A 21,257-nucleotide genomic window follows, 5' to 3' on the forward strand; every position below is an offset into this window, starting at 1 on the left:
TGTGTAAATATAATATTCTTACCAGGAATAATATGCCTTTGTGCTATTGAACCAGAAAAAGCCTGCAGCTTTTTCCACTTTTATAGACCCAAAATAAGAGATCCATCTGAATCAAATTAAATATTAAAACATGAAATATTTTTGAACCAATATTTGGGTTAAAATGTTCAAGACACATGTTTTTGCATAGTTCTAGAGACATGAATTTAAATTTGATCATTACATATCATTCAGAATGACATATCTTCTCATGTTTTTCTAGTTAAAATGTATGTTTGATTATTTTTTTTCCTTTGGAGAGATCTATTAACTCACATTTATGCTCCCAGTACAAGTTTAGGGTTTTCTTTTCTGCCTATCAAATGGAAACCTTTTAATGTTAATCAAACAGAAAAATGACTTGAGGTCAATTTATATATTTGCATTGAGTTTGTAGACTGAGCTTCTAAAAATGTGTGTGCAGAGAATGTGTTCATATTCACCACAACTGCTATTTGCCAAAAGGAGGCCTGGCTTCCAAGTGTAATAAATATTTTTTTTCATGAGAAGGGAACATCCAGGAAATATGTAGGCAGCGTTGAACTCTTTTCTTTGGGGGGTTCATGTAGCTTGTATATGTAACGTCTGACAATAATGTAGCAGCGTCCTCAGGGCAATGTCTCTCACCAAGCTGAGCGGAGAAAACTTCCTTCATTCTCAACTCGCTGTACTTGGGGGAATGTGAGGTTCCACTGAGATGCAGGCACTTTTGCTGAAAGCAGTTGCTGTCCTCTCTGTCCTCCTAAACCCTAGCAGTGAGGAGCGTGTCATCCTAAGCCATTTGTCTGTGTCTGGCTTGTTAATATTTCTTTGTCGATCGCCGAGGTATGTCATATGTGCAAAAGGCGGCTTTACATGTGAGGGGGCAATTCATACGTGGCATTCAAGAAGTTTAACATCTACTTGCCCTGAAACGGAACAATTTAACTCCTATAAAATTATCTTTATGGGTGGGAGTTGGTTTGAAGTTATTAATCATTGGATAACTTATAATGATATGTTCTTGAACATATAACAGCTGTGTTGAGTTGAGGTAGCTGTGAAAAATACTTAAGCTCTTTCTAAGGAAATCAGGCTTCTTGGAAACATTGTAGGTTTCAAAGAACAAGAAAGTTGACTCTCTCTAGACCAGTGTATTTTAGACGTGATATTGTGGATTAAGTTAGAAGTAGGGACTGTTGATATTGAAAGGGGCAAAGCACTTTCCTGGTGTCACCCTTCTACGTTATAAATGAGGGCACTGTCTTGGGTATGTTACGCGCCCTGACTGAGGTCATCAGATAGTGCTAAAATTTTTTAATCTGCTTTATTTGACTCACACTCTGGTGCTCTCTGTACCACATTATATTGTCTTTTTCCCTGGATGTGAGCCATTACCTCTACTTTAATGACTATACTTCCTAATATTTCGAAATATTTAAAATATTATGGCATAGATTTTCAGGTATCATCTTCTATGACATATCTTTTATGACAGTAACAAGCTGGAGGTCTATTGCGCGCAAAATCCACATCCATGTGGGTCATTTATTACATTTTTAGGTTTTCTCAGCTTCATATATTCAGCTCCAAGAAATGGAGTCAGCGTCAAGATTTAGGGCAGTATGCTTCACGTGACTTGTACAGTCTCTGTTTTGTTTTTTGGAATTATGATGGCTTCCGGTTTAAATTAGAATTATTCTCCTGTGCCCTTTGCGTTCACTCAGGTCAGTCAGTTAACATTAGTCAGGATCGACCACCTCTCATTGTGAGCTAGAGAGAAGATGCACAGATTTAATACTCAGACTGAAAGAAAAGTGATTCAAAATCCTTTTATTAACGCTGAGAAACCTATTATGGTGGAATACCCCATGGACCAAAACTTCAGTCTAAAAATTACTTAATCTTTTTTCACACACAAAATTTTTTTTCTGGCTACATAGTAAAGTCAGTGGCAAGATAAAAACAGAATACTTTTGGCTAGACCTTTTTTTTTTTTTTCCTTTGCCATCTATACTGTTACATTAAATTCAGATGATGGTTTTTGCCCCCTTCCTTTTTATTTTCCTATGCAAAATTGATATTGGAAGAGAAGATCCCGTGAGTACTACGTGTACTCTGGCCTGCTGACTGGTTGGGAATTGTTACCCTGTCTTACTCCGGTAGCAAAGGAGTCAGAATGTCCTCTGAGAAGGCGTGGTGAGCTGGGTCCTCTCCTCTGACTCCTGGCTGTTCCCCCGCTGCAGCACCTCACTATGGGATGGCGTGACTCTGGCTGTTGGGTGATCTCCAGGTGGTCAACAGAAGGAATTTCAGAAAACCTGGCCCTACCACAGGAAAGATCAAGAGCCCATCCATGTGCCCTAGGAAGATGGACAGGCCATCTTGGGGGTTCTGGGCCCTTGGGAAAATTGTCCTGGCCGCTTTGCCATTACTTTCCGTGGCTTTTTAAATGTGTCTTCCTCTTGACTTAGAGAGGAAGACTAGGTGCCTGGAAGCCCGCAGGAATTTGTTTTTGTTTTTTAGGGGGGGAGGAAATTAGGTTTATTTACTTACTTATTTTAATGGCGATACGGGGATTAACCCCAGGACTTCGTGCGTGCTAATCGTGCTCTCTACCACTGAGCTATCCCCTCCTCACTAGAAATTTTTAAAAACTCAATAAAAATTGGTTTTAGCTAATATACAAGACGCTAACCTTCACTCCTTCAGTGATGGTGAAAGCTGCTTTGTGTGAGATCCTCCTTTGGCAGAATTCTTCCTTCTTAAAATATCCCCTTTTCCCAAAACTCTTTTAGAAAGTTGTGGGCCAAGTTTTATCTCCACACATACAGTGTAGATACCTTTGAAATATAAATTAACAAGCTGAGGTGATTAAATGAGAATTGTTAAATTTTCATAAATTTAAGAAGGAAGAGGTTGAGATTTATAGCTGCAATTTGAGAAAAAGGGAAACAGAGTTCATACCCACCTTTGTTGTTGATTTTTCCAGTGACCCTGGAGTGTGCACGTTGAAAGAACACATGAGCCTTTTCTTTTTGGAAACCAGGTCCATATTTGCATAGGTTACTGTGGGAGGAAATTAAGAAATAAAAAGTGTAATTAAAGGATTAAGTTTTATTTCTGGAAGAAGTCCCTTGGATTCCTAATTAACCACTAATATTTTGGGATTTAGATTATCGCCAGCCCAGCCTGTAGCAATTGTAATAGCCCAGCTCGATGCAAAGGACTTTTAAAAAATGTAGCTCTTAAGTCCATGCGCTCCCTAATATGTGAGCCAAAAGGCTTACGACTTCCCCTTACTGAAATAGTGGTATGTTAACTGATGGCTACTTGCTGTCAGGGGCTTTTATCCTCTCAGGCACCAAGGAGAATTGCTGGGGCTACTTGACCCATTGCTACAGGTGGGGCTGCATCCTCTGCAGCTGGTGCAGGTCCCAACCCCCTGTTCAGGGTCACCAGTTGCTGAGCAAAATCCCTGTGGAGTAGGCACGAGAGCCCTGGGAATAAGGCAGACCCGGCCCTGGTCCTGGCAGTGTCCCTCATTGTCTGTGTGATCTTGGACAAGTCCCGGCCCTGAGTTACGTTCACCCTTCAAATGAGGGTGTTGAACAGGATGATATCTGGGGGTTCTGTCCAGTTCTGCAAGCAGGCCTCCACCTTCATATTTCTGTTTCTCAACTGTGATCAGACACAGCTGGTGCTGCCTGAGTGAGAAACCACGCAAGCTGTGCGCACAGTGTGACTGTAAACTAGTATGGCTGATGGTCTTGTCGACATGACTTGAAGAATCAGCTTGCTTGCTTTTTTAGTCACGTATTTTTCACTGGATTTCAGGAGTCTAATAAAACAATCATCATAATCTCACAGGCTCAGTGGCATTCATAATAATTAGTGTCACATGTTGCTTTTAAACAGCTGCCATGATTTCTAGTGTATTTTTTTCTCTCACTTTGGTAGTAATCTAGACAGTCAGGATCTAGACAGTCTGGTTAGTGGGTTCCCCCATCTTGCCGTCCTGGTAGATGTCCATGGTCTTGGATGGAACTCCTGGTCAGCTGTATGTCCCAGGAATGCCTGTGCTAGAACTGGGACCCCGCTCCATCCCATCTGCCCTCCACATTCCTTCCTCCCCTCCTGCTAGTGGAGCCTCAGGATGGGGAAGAGGCTGAGAGAGGGGAAGAAGCTTGGGGAGAGACAGATGAGATGAGAGGGGAAGAAGCTTGGGGAGAGCAGATGAGAATGAAGAAGAACAAAGGACAGGGAAGCCAATCAGGAGGGAAGGGACCTACCATTTGCGTCTCTTCTTGGGTCCACGGGCAGAGCTCCTCCCAGTAGCTGCCCTGGGGAAACAGGGGAAGTGTTCAGAGCACAGAAGTCACTCTTCCCAGCCAAGTTCTACTCCCCTCCAGGCCCCTCAAACGGATTTACTTTTACGGCTGGCATTTGGTACAGACTGATTTACAGAAGCGCTGAGAAATCCACAGATCTCAAATTCTCTCCTCCACGGGACCCCCTGAAATTCTCTTCAAAGAAGATAAACACAGTGTGCTAAGAGCCTGGAAAATTAATAAATTCGTCTGAATGTGTTTCAGAACCTAAGTGCTTTTGATTCAGAGGCTTTCTTCTAGACTTTTTACTGTCAGGGATTTCCACTGCAGCCTGGTCATGAAGTCAGAGCTGGCTGCCATTGCCAGGAAGTGATGGGGCTGGGGAGCGAGGTAGTTCAGGAAGGTAGAAAGCCCTAGACACATTAAAAAGGAGGTGTCACTGAGGAGAGGACACTGAAGAGAATCCAGAGCCACTTAAGCACCTTCAAAGTAAACTGTTTGGCCTGGTACTTTCAGCTTTATCTGTGTGAAAATTAGGGAGGTGCCCACTCCGGTGTGTTTGCTGACCTGCCCCTGAGTGGACGCCCTACCTCCCACCCAGCCTGACCCCTGCCAGTTGAAGACTTGGGCTTAACATCACTTTACACACGAATGTTTTTGCTCTAATTGCGGGTATGACTCACGCCAGCTTCCCGAAGGCCTCGGTGGAATGCAGGAGCCGTGCCTAGGCACCGGAATTATAGAGATCAGGCCCTGTGATCATCGGAATAGTGTGAGCATCGCAGGCAGGACTGGACTCGCTCAGCGTTTAGACAGCGCCTGGCGCCCAGTGCACAGCCACTCTTGGTAGCATTGTCATTCTCTTCAGTAAAGACTTCAAACCGAACGCACCAGCGTGTGAGAGATGTCTCCTTCCCCCTGCCGAAGTTAATCCTTGTTTTTCAGTAACTTTTTTCCTGATACATGCTGTCACTTAAATCACCCCTCTGGATACTGCCATAGTTAAGTAGCCTTAATAAGGATGACAGTGATCATTTATATGAACAAGTAGGAAAATATTTCTTCTAAGAGACTGGATGTGCTCCCGTGACTTTTGGCTAAGTGTTATGTGACGCAGACATCCCGCTTTAGGGACCCTTTGAGACAGGTGCATTCGTCTGAATACCTTTGTGTTGCAGGTACAGCTTCCTCTGTCCTTAAATGAGGTCGTTGGATCCTCTAGGCTCCTCGATACACTGGTTTGGCTTTCTGTGGGTTTTAAGGAGGAGTATGGCTGGTAAATACAGAAGGATTTATGTTAAAGAACTGCCTTAAAATGAGCCTTGAGATTACGGTTAAGATGAGGGTTACATCAGTTCTGGAAGCCGAGGCTCTGTCTCTCTGCCTGACTTCCCCTGAGTCCACAGTGACGTTTCTGTCTGTCGGAGTAGAAGATGCACCTTTCCCCTCACGCAGCTTCACAGGACAGTCTGTCTGTGTTGGGACTGACTCTAACACAAGCAGTGACATACTGTTTGGTTTAGCCTCCAGCCTGGCAGAGAAGAATGAGGGTTTTGCTTTTTAAAAGGTTAAACTGCAGGGAAACGGTGTCACTGCTACCTTTTTGACTAACAGGGTGAACTTGAGTCAGAAGACATTTGAGTCTGGTCCACGTAGAACTCTGTTTTGTTTCACAAGTGAAGAGCAGTACTTCATCTGCAGGAGGAAGTTTCTTATTTTTAAACTACTGACGGTGGTAGTCTGGCCCCTGCGACAGTCCAGGGAGGCTCGGGTCAGACTGTACCTCTCCCTCCGGCAGGACAGAAAGCCTCCCTTGTCTTAGGGAGGAGGCCACGCAGTTACCCTGGGCCCTGAGTTCACTTGGAGTCTCAGCAGAAAGTTCTCAATTTCTTCTCTCCCCTCACTGGTGCCACATCTCTCGACAACTGTCAGTGTCCGATGGCGGCCCTTGAAAAGCTCTCTGGAAGGAAACGGTCAGTTTTGTCCCAAGCAACTTTAACTGCTTCCTTAAGGAGACCCGGGGGCCTCAGGCCCCGAGGACTAACCACAAGTATGGCCTCCGCTGACCCCATGGGGAACTGGGGAGTTGGAGTGGTTTTCAGAGTGGTCGCCTTTGGGGCGAGATGACCAGACCGTTACCCCTGCTGGGAAGGCTGTTCCCTCTGGTGAGGCGGCGCTCCGCGGCACAGGCAGCCCTGGGAGGGGCCGAGAGCTGGAGACCCCCTCCTGACAGCGCTTCCATATCTGGGACAGCAGGTCACTCCCTGAGGGGGGCTCTGGATGGAGCATCCCGGCGTCCACCACAGTCTACTCACTGAACCCACAGAAAGCCATCATAATGGCAGTTTGGGAGCCCCTGAGAACACGGAGTTGGCCAAGGTTTGGTCTGCACTCGGACCACATGGTCTCCTCTCTGGAATCTCAGTATCTGCTTTGTGGAACATGTGATTGAAAACAAACGCAGGAAGTGATGCAGAATATAGAAGTAAATACAAAGGGAGCTTAATTCAAGCAAAACATGAAGAGAAAAGGGAAAACAAAATTCTAAAGTAAATGACATTTGGAATATTAGCATGCCGTAGGGACTTGAATGATTAAGTACAGTTTTAGATTTTAAAGGCAGAGTTTCTTTCATTTTTTTCTCTAATCTTTTGAATTTGGTATACATTCTATGCATAAGCCTTTGTTGAGAAAAGAAACAGCCCTCTCTTTGAATCAACTATTTTATATGCTTTATGATTCTATTTTATGCTATTTTATTCTGTAAAGATCACTATTTCTGGAGACATGATTTGACTAGCATTACATCTGAATTCTTGTAACAATGACCAGTTTTTAGACTGTGTTCTACAAATACTGACAGTCTTCTTCTTGTTCCAGATATTGATGAATGCAGCACTATTCCTGGAATCTGTGATGGGGGCGAATGCACAAACACAGTCAGCAGTTACTTTTGCAAATGCCCCCCTGGCTTTTATACCTCTCCTGATGGTACCAGATGCATAGGTACGTGCAATTGTAAATAGCGTGCATGGTCTCTGTAAATCACTTCCACGATGGACATCATTCTAAACAGATTGTTAAGGGAGACACATCATTTCTCACTTGGGGTAAACCATGCATTTATGGAAATCTATTAAATAGTTGAGCACCTTCTTAAAGAACAGAGGCACCTGTGGTGGTCTTTTGGGATTTTGGCCTCCCATAAAGAGAGATGACCCAGCAGACCCTACAGATAAACTCAGTCTGTAAATTAACTTGGCAGTGATGTGACCGTCAAACCTTGGAGCCACCTTTGACTGTCTTTTTACCTCCACCTTTGGTCATTTCCCAGGACCTATGTTAATTTAGGTCTAAAATTTTGCAATAATCTCCTCATTGCTCTTCCTGCTTCCTGGCTTCTCTACAATCCATCTTGTCAGATTTATCTCCCTAAAATAGTGCTTTGATTAACTGACTCTCTTGCTCAGAAACCTCTGGGAGTTTTCCATTAGGATTTGGAAATGAGTGGTTTTCAATCTGTGTCTCAGGGATTGTCCCATTGCTGTAAAGCCCTCGAGGGCTGCCAGAGCTGGAGCAGGGGGTGGCAGGGGGAACAGGGACAAGGGAGAGATGGAGCGGAGCAGGCTTCCCACCCCCACCCCCCGCCATACACACACTCCAGGCAATTTGGCTTTGATCCAGGTGGGTGTTAAGCTTCCATGTAAAATATCAATTAAATAAGGGGTTCTGTTGTTTAAAAAAATATTTGACAGCTGCTGGTGTAATGGCTGCTAAGACTTCCCTCCCAGTCCAGTCTCCTAGAATAAAGTTCCCGTTCGAGAATGGACAGCCCAGTAGTGAAGGAGCACGGTCCCAGCTTCTCACTCCAAATGGGCCATTCACTGGGATTCCGTCGTGCCTTTAATCAGACGTGCTGCCCCACTCAGGCCACTCTCCTTCCCAGCCGAAGGCACCGTTCACACTTCCACTCAGCTTCTCCGTCTTTGAAGATGTCTCAGACCAGCTCACCCAAAAGCAATTCCTCCCACACCTGAGAAAGAACCTTATTATAAGTGGTCCTCTCGGGAAATTTTGTGTTTCTGTATGTTTCTATCTCCCTAATTACATTGTAAAGATCTCCTTAAAGAACAGTGACTGCTATCCTTATATTCCCAGTGGTTCTCAGCACAATTCCTTGCATACAGTAGGCGCTCAGTCAGTACCTATTGAATACCAAAATAAGTAATCCCTTATTATTAGGGCGAAGCTAAGAAGGCTGTGGCAAAAGGCCTTGAGAAAAATGAATGCTATCTTTTGATGTTTGTGTCTGGCCCATATTTTCAAAGACACTCCGCTTCACATCCTCACCACAGGCCATGAATTTCAGACCAAAGCTGAACGGCACTTGCAATTCAGAATTCCTTTTCACTTAGTCACACGTAATAAAAGCTGAGGGCAGCCTCTTACACTTCATATTTGAGTAACAACAACTCACGAGGGAAGCATATCTGGACTTTTCCTTAGAAACAAAGGTCAGTGGTGCCCAGACTGCCTGATTTTCCAGAATCTATCCATAGATACTAAAACTGCAGGGAAAGGATGGCACGTGCAATTCAAGTAGCTCCTTTTTCTCCCCTGACTGTCCCAATTAGCACGTGACCTCCAGGGATATGCTTAGCACAAGTCCTTTCCTAGCCAGATAACAGGTAGATTTTTTTTTTTTCGCCCTCAAAGAGAGTCCCAAACAACATTAAAAGGACTAAAACACATTGACATATCAGAAAGTTTACATTTTTCAAATTTTTACCAAATGTATCCACAGTGACTTTTTACAGAGGTCACCTCTTAGGTGTGAGGTGTTTTAGAGAAATGATCTGACTTGATGTTCAAAACAGGACTGTAGATGGGAAGAAGCTGAGGTGTAGAAAGTTCAGGTAAGTGATTTGGTCCAACTGGTTAAGCAGTTAGCAAGCGAGAGAGCTGGGAGTCCAACTTGGGCTGAGTCCCCAGCCCAGACCCCGCCCATCGCTTCCTCCCAAGTGAACAGGGGATGCGGTAATCCTTTGCCTGCCATCACCCTAGGCAAGCACTGTTTCTCCTTCCTTGGAACATTATTGTATCCATAATTAGCAACTTGTTATATAAAATGATCCGAATGACATTTCTGCCTACCTTACTGCTTCTATTTCCTGCCATGGTAAACCACAGTGACCCCCCCAAGTTACCCCTAGTGGCAAGAAAATACATATAGTCTCCAACTTATAAACAAATCCAAGGTTTGTTGGCAAGCCGGTTCTTTGGAATCAGTAAATCTAAGCAACAGGAAACCCCACATGTAGATGGTGGTGTGTAGCATCTTCCTTATATGTCCCTTTTAACCATGGTACTCCTGGTAGCTGCATTCTGCCACTCTCAGATCCCACCAGGCCTAACGCTCCCTTTGTCCTGTAAGCTCTGGCAGTATTATTGCATTTTCTTTTCTCTTCTGTCATCTTGCTTTGGCATTTTGTCATACTTTGTGTAGGGTTGTCTTTTCATATCAGCGTGCTCTGTTTCATCAGTTCTGGGGGGTCTGAAAGATGCCCTGTACCTAGTTTGGGCCTCACAGCTTCGAGCTCCTGGTTGGACACAGCAGTGTTACTGATCGGTCAGGGGAGGCCTGCTGACAGGCTCAGATGACCTGCAAACACTTCTTTAGTCCATCGTATATTTATTTTGATATACTGTGATTTCGGGGTCCCGAGAGTAAGGGCCAGGTGGTTCAAAAGATGCGAAAGGAAGAAAGTCCCCTCCTCCTTTCCTGCCAGATGTCTTGGTTGGGCAGATTTAAAACAGAGGAAGAGGACTAAGGCCCCTGCTACTTCCCACGCCTCCAAATCTTAGCCGTCTCCCCCTCAGCTCCCGCAGGACTTCAGATTCCTTTAAAGCCACCCCTTGCGCTCTGGGCAAAGTGGTCCAGCGCCAGAGTGCTTTCCTTCCCACTTCCATTGGCACCACCATCCGATGACATGGAAAACTGCAGGCTGGTGTGCCCAGGGGCCCGCTCCTTCCTCTAAATTGTCCCTGGTTTTACAACTTTTCTCTGCCTTTACTTATTAGCCCATTGGTTTCCTTCATAAGTTATATATATACATGTGTGTATTTTTAACAAAAGGTCTTCTGCAAAAAAAAATAATAAATTAGTAGAATGATTATTATATGTGCGGGTGCCATTTGTAAGTCAGGGATGTCTGGCAGCCCACACGTGCCTGGTAATTCTTTCAGTCCCCACATTCACCATTTTGTTCGAGAGTCTCTGACCCATTGCTTTATCATGCAAGTCAGCCAGATGGACAGTAAAATAATATCATGGATAATTTGCAAAATAATAGACATTAGCCCATTAAGAGTTTGCTATTGGCAGCTGTAGGTCCCAGTTTTGCTCTGAAAGATAGCCCACACGGAAAATTATATATACAAATTTTGGTCGAGTGTTTATGCTGGGTTTTGACCACCAGATTCATTTGAAGCTGGGATATAAGCCAGTTTTGAACATCTCTTCCCATTCTCAACAGCCTTTGGTTTCCATGCCCAGAAGATTAGTCTCAGAGAACGTAAGGTATTAGTGGCTGTAAGGCAATGCGAACTCTGAGGCAGGAGGTCCGGCTTCTCCCGCTCCTTTACAGGGGTGGTGCCTCCCCCCCCCCCCCCCCGTCTCCAGGGAGCATCCCTCGTCCGCATGCCCCTCTCCAGCCACTTCCCCTGGGCCAGGCTGGAGGAAGACCTGTTCTGCCCCTTTACTGAGACTATTAGTCTGACCAGAGGTGCAGGAACTGGGACCACAAAAAATTTCTGGAAAGGACATTTATACTTGCTAGTGGTTTTAAGTACTTTTCAGAAATAATCTTGTATTCTTTCAAGCTGACCCATAATTTTCTTTTATGGTTTGTCTAGGTTGGTTGTAGCCGTCTTCACTTGACATTAATAATTTCTATGTTTCTAAGTTAGCCTAGTTTTTAAATTTTATCTCATTTTATTAATTTATTATAACCCTCAAGATTTCAAGACTTTGTATTTTGAAGAATAATGTAGATGAAAACAATTACAGGTATGAGCCTCTCTGATCAAGTGGTGGTTAATATGTAGACTTACAGGAAACACAGGGACAGATTTTTGACTAGAAACAAATTTTTCACCTTACAAAAAGATCTCCCAGTTATATTCCTTCAAAGGAGGAGCATATTTAAAATACCAGCTATACTTCAAAACTTTATTTTGTAGGAACAGTACAGAGATCAATTTTACTTGGAGAAAGGTACTCCCCTAATGTACGATAGTTAGGCCAGGTGTTCCCACTTAGCCGCCTGCCTCTTCTGTTCCACGGCATGACCTCAGAGGCCCACGAAGCAGTTAGCTTTCTTCTATGTCATGGGCTCTTTTCTGGTAGCCCAGAGTTGCACTTCAGTGTGTCAATGTTGTCATGACAGTCAGACATGATGTAACCCAGTAAAAGTGATACATAGAAATGCCTTCCCCTGTTTCTTTGAGAAGATACCTTTCTGCTAAAAAAAAAAAAAAACTTCAAGAACTATTGTATCCTCTAGGACTGAGGACTTGCCACTGTGTACATTTTGAACTTGTAAATAATTAGTACCTTATCAAATCAGGACCTTTGGACAAAAGGAAATCTTGATTCATAAGCATTGGATCTGACTGCAAAGTGGCTCATTCCTTAAAAAATAAAAACTCACGAGTCTGACTCACAGTTTCAGACTGAAAAATAAGAAAGATCTTTTAGAAATGGAGACTATAGCGCAGACTTCATGTTGTTTTAAAATAGGTTTATGTCAATATTTGCCTAAAGTGGCTCAAATTAAGTGGTTTGAAACCAAGGACAACACAGTCTCCTTTCAGGATAGAGACACGTCTCTATAACTAACTGTCACCGCCAGTGATTTTCTTCGTGTCTCTTTCCCTATGGCCCATATGGTTGTAATCATTCGTTCCCACCTTGGGAATGGAATGTGGGACTCAGGCCAAGTGCACCAGCTGGCAGGGGCCAAAGGTGTGAGACAAAGGGATGTCTGACTGCACACCGTTCCCGGGCGGTGCACACAGCGTCCCTTCCAGGGCAGAGGGTCCGTGCTTCCTGTCTGAGCCCCAGCGGGAAGTGTGGAGGTGCTGGGGCAGGAGCAGTCCCTGCAGGCTTGATCTCAGTGACATGTGTGATGGTTTCTTTGTCCTGTCAGATGTTCGCCCAGGATACTGTTACACGGCCCTGGCAAACGGGCGCTGTTCTAACCAGCTGCCGCAGTCCATAACCAAGATGCAGTGCTGCTGCGACGTCGGTCGGTGCTGGTCTCCAGGGGTCACCATCGCCCCCGAGATGTGTCCCATCAGAGCAACTGGTAAGAGCCCTTCCACTGATCCGCAGAGTATCCCAGCTCAACCCCAACAAGCCCAGGGGTGTGTGCATGTGGCAGATTTAGTGGAAACCTGGGTAAGTGAATAAGAGTGCAGAAAATAAAAGAGACGACTTCAGGGAAATTTCCCCCAGATAACCAGTAGGGAAGCTATAGAGGTGTGTACAGATAATACTGTTTTCAGGTGCCGTGTGTTACATCGCCTGCCTGTTACCACTGACTAGCAGCCTGACTAGTCAGGAAGTACACGTTCCCTCTTACTCTCGTGTATTTCTTTTGGCACTCATGTAGTCCTCAAAAGCTCAGTAGAATAAAACTCGACTCGTTCAAGAGCCTTTCAGGTAAGTTATTCTGGATACACATTTCCTCCTTCTCTAATGTTTGACACTTTCCTCTTCTTTGTTGCCAAGTGCTGTTGATTTTTTTTTTTCTTTCCGATTTCTCTTTCATGTCACATTCATCTCCACATAAAGCTCATTTTCTTGCGTCTGGACTGTTGCAGTAGCCTCCTAACTGGCCTCTATGAAATCCACAGCTGCCACATACCTTTCCCAACACATAACTCATCTGTAGTTCAGTTTTAAAAATTTGTGTCTGGGGAAAATATAGAGAAAGATATCCAGAAAAAAATTTTCCAGGATGATTTCAGACCATATCCAGTGGTCCTAGTCACTCCATTTCTTAAAAATAAAATTCTACTATTGAGCATAGTGTTTAGAGTCCCCAGTTCTGATCCCAGTTCATCTTTTAATTCTTGTTTTTTCACAATAGCTTTATTTTCTATTTCAATTATATGATCAAGCTTTCCTTGAACCCAGGCTGAGCATGTCTAAGCGGAAAAGTTCTTTTTCCCTAAAACTTTCCCTGAGTTTACGTCCTTACTCCCTTATCCCCACCCCTGCCAGGCCTGCATGTTAAATACCCTCTTGTCGGTTAAGGACCCACTTAGCTCTGACCTAATCCACGTGCGTCCCGAGGTGACCACGGCCGGAAGTGCTGCCTTCTTGCTCAGCGCTCTAGGTTTGTGCTGTTACTGTCACATGGATCCCATCTGCTCTGCTGTGTGCCTGTGTGTGTTCATGTGTTACCTTTTACTAGCTGATCAATCTCATTAGGGGATCTCAGTCATCACAATAGTGCTGTATTCCTTCTGCTTTTTTAACCCTTCTCATGGTACTTAGCAAAAACTTACTGATGGGAGGCATTCAGGTAGCGTGCACACCTTATCAGGTAACATCTTTCCCACTAGTTCTAAGTAAAAACGGGGGTTGTATCTCCTTCTCAAGCTGCTACACTGAAAAGCGTGTGTAAATCAGGAAATTTTTGGAAAGAAAATCAAGGTGATGGTGGATGAATGCAGAGTTAATGAAATGCTTGAGTGTGCTGGTCACAGAATATGAATGTCCCATTATCACAGATACTATTTTTAAAATTCTGTTTAGTACTGAGAATTACGTGTATGGATTAAAGAAATAAACAAGAAAACCTTTCAATATATTTTAACACATAACAAGCCATATATTTTGTCTGATTTGCGTACTGTCTACGGGCTAAAAATATAATGCACCCTTCTTGGTTCACTAGGGGACCATTTAGTAGGTCACGGTTTAGAAGCACATGACTTTTCACTAAGACATAGCTTGGATACCAGAGAATTGCTTTTTAAATCCATATGTTAACTTAGGAATCAGCAGCACTGACGTAGATTCCTTCCTGTGTTGAGCCTTGAATAGAGGCCGGAGGACTAGAGCAGGTTTAGCTGCCTGAGGACCGACTTTGGGACACATGGAGCAGAAGGCCAGGCTTCCCTAGGTGGCTTTGCAGGGAGCTGCCCTCCCAGGGGTCCCGCTGAAGGATGCACAACCTTGAGACAGGCCCTGAGCAGAGCAGGTGGAGAGAGCAAACTAATTTGTAGGTAGGCATGTTTGTTCAGGTGTTCCAGTACCAGTCCTGCAGAGCTCTGGGCTCTGAGCTCATGGAGAGTGGTGACACAGGAAGGGTTATTTCAGATTGGTCAGCCTTTCACTTTTTTAAAAAAAAAATCAATATCATCTCCAAGGGGAGGTGGGAAATGATGGACATCAGCTGAACAAAATTAGCCCCAGGTTGCTGACTCTGAATGTAAGGGGGCTCGATGGAAAGGTATTAAGCTGAAAAAAGTAGGAAACTGTACAGAACCCAGTCTGATACGCTTTCCTGTGGAGGCTGATGACTTGAATGGCATGCTTAAAGTAACCTATCCATCTGATTAGCAGAAATGCTGATAACCTATCCAACTGCTCTTATACAAATCCTAAAAGACTTAAAAAAAAAAAAAGGTTGCTTGGTGCTTGGAAGCAGAGTCCCTAAGTATAATTGGCATTCAATTAAATCCAACAGTTAATGAATTTCTCTTGTGTATAGTTTCCTGGATAGCACATCCCCGTGATAATTCTGTAAGAAAGATCACCGTGGTTTGACAGGACAGATTGTAGCATCCTGATTCAGGGACGCATATACAGTACATAAATCCTTTATAAACACAGTCAAGTACTATAGAATCTCTGTGGGTTGAAGTTCCAGATAAAGAATAATGCAATAATAGAATTCTCTGAAAACGTAAACTTAACAGGAGTTGGAAATGTCAAATGTGATTGAAAAAGTTTTAGTAATGGCCCAGAAAACAACACCCGGTACATGGTAGCTGGGTATATTTAGCCAAGTGTAAATGGACAGAATGTCCCATGAGGTTGAAATCCAAATGCATTTCAGTAAGACACAGTACTGTGTCTTAGAACAAGGTGGATTTTAATCCACAAGGAAAGTAAAAATACTAGCCTAATTTCTATTGATGGATGAAGCTAGTGTGAAAAGTATGAGAGAATCCCTGTGTGACAGAGTTAATAAAATCATCAATATTTTGGCAAGAAAGAAGAATATTTAAAACATCATATAGTTTACTTATAGAAGAGTTATGACCAAATATGGCTATTTGTAAGGAACATGAAAAATGGTTAAAGTAAATACATTTCTGGAAACCTGGATACTGTTTAAAAACACCTGTTTGGAATCTGCCCCTCCCAAATGTGTCACACTTGTAGATGATTTATTCCAGTAAAGGACTGGCATGGTGAAGAGTGGGAGTCCGTGTATGTGCAGTCGTAGGGAAAAGCAGTCGACTCAGTCAGGGTGGACCAGTCTGAGGGATCATTATGCAGTGTTAACGGCTGACTCACCACCCCTGGTATTCCTTCTGCCCGTGGGCTGCAGCTTCTGTGTCACTGTGTTGTCTTTTACAAATAGGTATTCCTCAGGGCTCTCTCTCCTTACTCCCTTCTCTTCACTGGCCACACCTTCCTTACCTGAGCCCATCCATCTCATAGCTTTAAGTACCACCTACCCACTGATAACTTATATGCAGCCCTGACTTGTTCTCTAGGCTTCAGACTCTTATAAAACTGCTACATGACATCTCTGTGTGGATTTCTGATCTCTCGAAATTCGTATGTTGAAAATGGAACTTGGCTTCGACCCAGCAGACCCCCGTCACAGATATTCCCATCTCAGTAAAGCCAGTTACTCAGCTGGAAAACTTGAAGTCAGTCTTGATTTCCTAGTCTCTCAGCCCTGACATTTGCTTCTGCACCAAGCACGACCTATCTGTCTCTGAAATATGCTTCAAGTGTGTTTGCTGCTTTCTGGTTTCATAGCTGCCTCCCTCATCCAGACATCGTTATCTGGCCCTTGGGCTTCTGCAACAGCCTTGCCTCGCCAGTACATTCTCCATACTCCAGAGAGAGTGACCTGAAAATGTTCATCTGATCGTGTCCCACCCCTGCTGAAAACTTCCAGTGACTTCCCATCACACATAAAATAAAATCTAAGCAAAAGTGTGTTCTTTCTTTATTTTATTTTTTAAAGCATTTGATTATTGGGGGTAGGTAATTACGTTTATTTCTTCATTTTTAGAGGAGGTGCTGGGGATTGAACCCAGGACCTCATGCATGCTAAGCATGCCCGCTACCGCTTGAGCTACACCCTCCCCCGACAAAAGTGTGCTCTTAGCTCTGTGGGATCCACAGGTGGAGACTGGGTGGAGAAAGTGGCGTTTTATTCTCCCTTGACATGAATTTTGACATAGGTAACGACTTTCTAGGGTTTAGGAGGGGCGTGTAGTACACACTCTGGGGAGTTTGTTTTCGATTTTGAATTATTGTTCCACTCTGATTACTGCTGTATTAGGAATGGGGATAAAATCAGTTGGCTTTTGTCCTTTTCTCCAATTGACCTATGTGGTTCGAGGATCAATTTTATCCAAAGATTTCTTTAAAAAGTAAGGAAGCCTTCCATGGGCCTATTGCATATGCTGCAGCTCAGCTGTTACGTTTTTTTTCCAGAGGATTTCAACAAGCTGTGCTCCGTTCCTGTGGTCATTCCCGAGAGACCGGGATATCCTCCCCCACCCCTTGGCCCCATTCCTCCAGTTCACCCTGTTCCTCCTGGCTTTCCTCCTGGACCTCAAATTACAGTCCCTCGACCACCAGTGGAGTATCCATATCCATCTCGGGAGCCACCAAGTAAGAATTCAAAAGTCATCTGGCTGTTTTTCCTGCATTAATCAGGTTAACTTTTCTGTTGTCGTTTATGCTGAAGTCATTCAGTAAGTTTACCAGTTCTTTGGTTAAATATTTGGTTTGCCTAGTGTTGTACGTGAATTGCTCAATTTGCCTATTGCCCAGAGGAAAATGGGTGGTTTCATAGTCTCCAGAGATTAAATATCCTTTTGTTACTGATGTTGCAGGAGAGATGTCAATCCGGTTCACAGGGTGAATCAGGATAGGGGAGGTGTAAAATTGTATTCTGGGTTACATGTCACGCAAAGCAGTTTTGCAAGTAGTTAAATACCAACAACTCACTGCCTTTGTTGTTTTCCTAAACTGGAAGCTTGAGGGTGAGGCAGAGAGAGGGGTGGGGAGAAGCCGGCTGGGGAGCAGGCTGCAGCCGGGCGGCATGACCTGGCCGCCTGCGCCGTGGCCCACAGGTGCTCTGTGTAGGCGGGAGTGGAAACGCTCTGTTGACACCAGACCACCTTTGCCCGGAGCGTGTCCTCCTTCCTTGATGATTCAGCATCTTGCCTGTGAAGAGCAGATTAGGTGCTGATGGAAGATGCCCTAGTTAGAAGTCATGTTAATGGGGTTTAATGTTCCTTCAGGGGTTCTGCCAGTCAACATCACTGATTACTGCCAGCTGTTCCGCTATCTCTGTCAGAATGGACGCTGCATTCCAACCCCTGGGAGCTACCGGTGTGAGTGCAACAAAGGATTCCAGCTGGACCTCCGTGGGGAGTGCATTGGTACGTGATAGACCACTAGGTTGGCACCAAGAGGCTATTGTAATTCTGTTCCATGACTGTACAGGCTTTCAATGGCCGCTGTAACAAATTACCTCAAACTTAGTGGCTTAAAACAGCACAGGTTTATTATCTTGTATTTCTATAGGTTAGAAATCCAGCACAGATCTTACTGGGCTAAAATCAAGGTGTCGGCAGGGCTGTATTCCTCTTGGAGGCTCTTGGAGAGAATCCATTCTTTACCTTTTCCAGCATCGAGAAGCTGACTGCATTCCTTGGCTGAGGGCCCCTTTCTTCATTGTCAAGGCCAGCAGTGTAGCATATTCAAATCTCCCTCTCTCTGGTTTTCTCTGCCAATTCCCTCTTCCACATTTAAGGATCTTTGTGATTATATTGGGCCCATCTATATATTCCAGGAGGAATGGAATTCCGCGGATCAGCAGCTTTACCTAAGCCCCCTTGCCATGTAGCGGAGTCACAGGTCCTGCGGATTAGGATGTGAACATATTTGGGGGACCATTATCCTTCCTACTGTAGTGACTTTAACTTTCATTGTAAAATACATTCAAAGCATTGCTGGTAACTCTGACTTAAATCATTGATCAAAGCCTGGTTGTTAAAATAAAGCATTAAAATATCCCCAAATTTTGAAAGTTTGCACATTTTACTAATTTAAATGGATAACTTACCGCCTATCTCCACTCAGTAAAAACTGAAGCGAGGAACTTTTAAGTTCTTGACAAGGCAATTAAGCCAGTGAAGGGAGGAAATGTAACAGAAGAATAATCTGCTGGATTGGGTAAAAACACCCAGTTGCCCTCTAATTTTTTTTAAAAATAAATTGCTGTCTTAGTTCTGTTACAAATCTCTCTTCCAATTATGAATCAGGCAGAAATAAGTCGTCCTTGGTTTCTCATGCTGTATCCTTTTCTGGTGATGCGAAAGCCCCCTCGAGCAGCACATTAGGAGAGAGTCCTTCAGTCCTTAGAGGTCACCCAGAGCTGGGTAGGAAAGGGAACACCTAGCTCAGGGTTGTGAGCTCAGGCCCGCACCTGCCACAGAAAGCATGTGACTTCGAACAGGTGGGTTGTCTCCCATAAGCTTTTGCTGACTCATCTTTACAAACAGAGGAATGAAAACCAACTTAACCTGTAAGTATGCTGATAGCTCTAAGTAACTGTAGAGCTAGTGGGAGCCTGTCTGAGAAACAGGTGGAGGTGGTGATAGCCTCCATGGTGGGTGAGGATTGCCCTTTACATGACAGCCGCTTCTGGTTTGTTGTAACATCCTTAGCGGAACTCAGCAGATGATGCTTAGATATGGTCAGACCTTCTTTTTATTGAAAAATAGAGCATCAAGAGATACTCAGAATCCTGTCCAGAAGCCGCTTCTGCTTGTATTGTTTTTTTTTACGAGGGGGAGGCAATTAGTTTTATTCATTGATTTCCGCTTGGAGGAGGTCCTGGGGATGGAACCTGGGACCTCTGTGGGTGGGGAGCATGTGCTCTACCACTTGAGCTATACCCTCCCCCACAGAAGCCACTTCTGAAGCGTTAGTCTGTTTGATCCCCTTAGACCAGACTCAAGGAAGAGAAAACGTCTATCAGCTTGGAGTGCTGAGTTGCTACGTTATTCAGCATTTTTCTCTGGAAAATGACACAAGGAAATAATACACTTGAACTGCTCAGCCAGTCTTCAGGTGGCTGGTGACACTGTTATTGTAGTGGAAAGATAAAGGATCTTTCATTATGATATTTGTGTCTTAAAGGAAAGTGTTTTAACATGTAAAGGAAACCGATAAAATGGTCTTGAGTTGTGTGTTATTGCTGTTTAATTCTTGCTAAAATATACTGTATTTTGCAGATGTTGACGAATGTGAGAAGAACCCTTGTGCTGGTGGAGAGTGTATTAATAACCAGGGCTCCTACACCTGTCAGTGCCGCCCAGGCTATCAGAGCACGCTCACCCGCACAGAGTGCCGAGGTATGATCCTAGCTTGGAATGTGGGACGTGGATGCTAAGTAAGGAGCTTGCTTGGAAGGAATTCAGTGGAGTTTAAGTAACCCTTGCCGGGAGAGGCTAATGTACTTCTGTTGCTTTTTGCGCTTAATTCCAGATATTGTTACTCTGAAGGACAGCATCATAAAATCTGGCCAACAGTCAAATTATTTTAAAAGATGTTTTGTGCCTGTGGGAATATCTTCTTTTTACTACTTTATTTTTTTTGTCCCATCACTATTGTCTCTTAACTTTTAATTGGAGAGCTGGGGAATAGGGTTGTCCTTTGTTGGCACAGAAACTGAGGAAAATTTCAGGTGAGATTTTATACAATTAATTGCTTAATGGAAAGACCTAACAGATAAGAGGTGCCTGTAAGTTCTTGCTGCTAATTAGTCTGGTCGGCAGCAGCATCAGCTGGGAGCAGGTGGGACATGCAGAATTTCAGGTCCTGCTCAAGACCTCGGAATCAAAATCAGTATTTTTAGCAAGATCTTCCAGTGATCTGTACGCATGTTAAAGTTTGGGAGGCACTGCTGTAAAGTTTCCTCACAAAAATGTGCCTTCAGGTTTGTTTATGAATTGACTTGCTAAGCCACTCAGTATACTTTTTATTGGATGACTTTGATGTACTGAGTATCTGCAACAGAAATAATTAAGATGTGCTTCCCACCTCAGGGGACTCTAATATCTGTATCGCTATAAATTTGGCACAGAATAAACTGTTATCATTGATCCGGTAAAGCCAGATACAAGCAAGAAAACCCTCTGTTAAAATTAGATACAAAGAAAGGTAGGGAGGTTTATATCACTTAAAACATTTGTCAGCCATTAAAGAGTTAATTTTCTTTGCCACTTTTAGCAAAAGCTCTTCTATACACTGAAGACATAACAGATGTTTTAATTTTTATTAGTGACTGTTTTCAAAATCTTTGAATTTGGTTTTGACTTAGAGATTTCTTACCATCAGTGGATTTTAATAGACTACTTATCAATAACAATTTTGAGCAGAAAAACCTAGAAAACAGCATTTCAAACTGTTAATATTTCTAATAATGGTCTACTTACTGAATTACAATTATGGGTACTTTGAATATTTAACTGAGTGTAGAACTTTCTTAATATTATAACTGTTGTTTTAAATGGCATGTACAAACGGTATACTAGACATTTTGCAGTAGTGGAAAATAAACTGAA

At 43.6% G+C, this 21,257-nt stretch overlaps 1 protein-coding gene across 1 annotated transcript in view; it reads left to right on the forward strand.

Annotated features, from left to right (window-relative positions):
- The window catches only part of FBN1 (fibrillin 1), a 239,305-nt gene that overhangs the window by 110,724 nt on the left and 107,324 nt on the right, over nt 1-21,257 (forward strand). The window contains exons 8-12 of the mRNA XM_010998625.3: nt 7,230-7,355; nt 12,560-12,718; nt 17,110-17,289; nt 17,925-18,065; nt 19,926-20,045. Coding sequence (XP_010996927.2) covers nt 7,230-7,355; nt 12,560-12,718; nt 17,110-17,289; nt 17,925-18,065; nt 19,926-20,045 — 726 coding nt within the window. The remainder of the gene's footprint in view (nt 1-7,229; nt 7,356-12,559; nt 12,719-17,109; nt 17,290-17,924; nt 18,066-19,925; nt 20,046-21,257) is intronic.

The sequence above is a fragment of the Camelus dromedarius genome, chromosome 5, assembly GCF_036321535.1.
Source record: "Camelus dromedarius isolate mCamDro1 chromosome 5, mCamDro1.pat, whole genome shotgun sequence".
Taxonomy (NCBI): Eukaryota; Metazoa; Chordata; class Mammalia; order Artiodactyla; family Camelidae; genus Camelus; species Camelus dromedarius.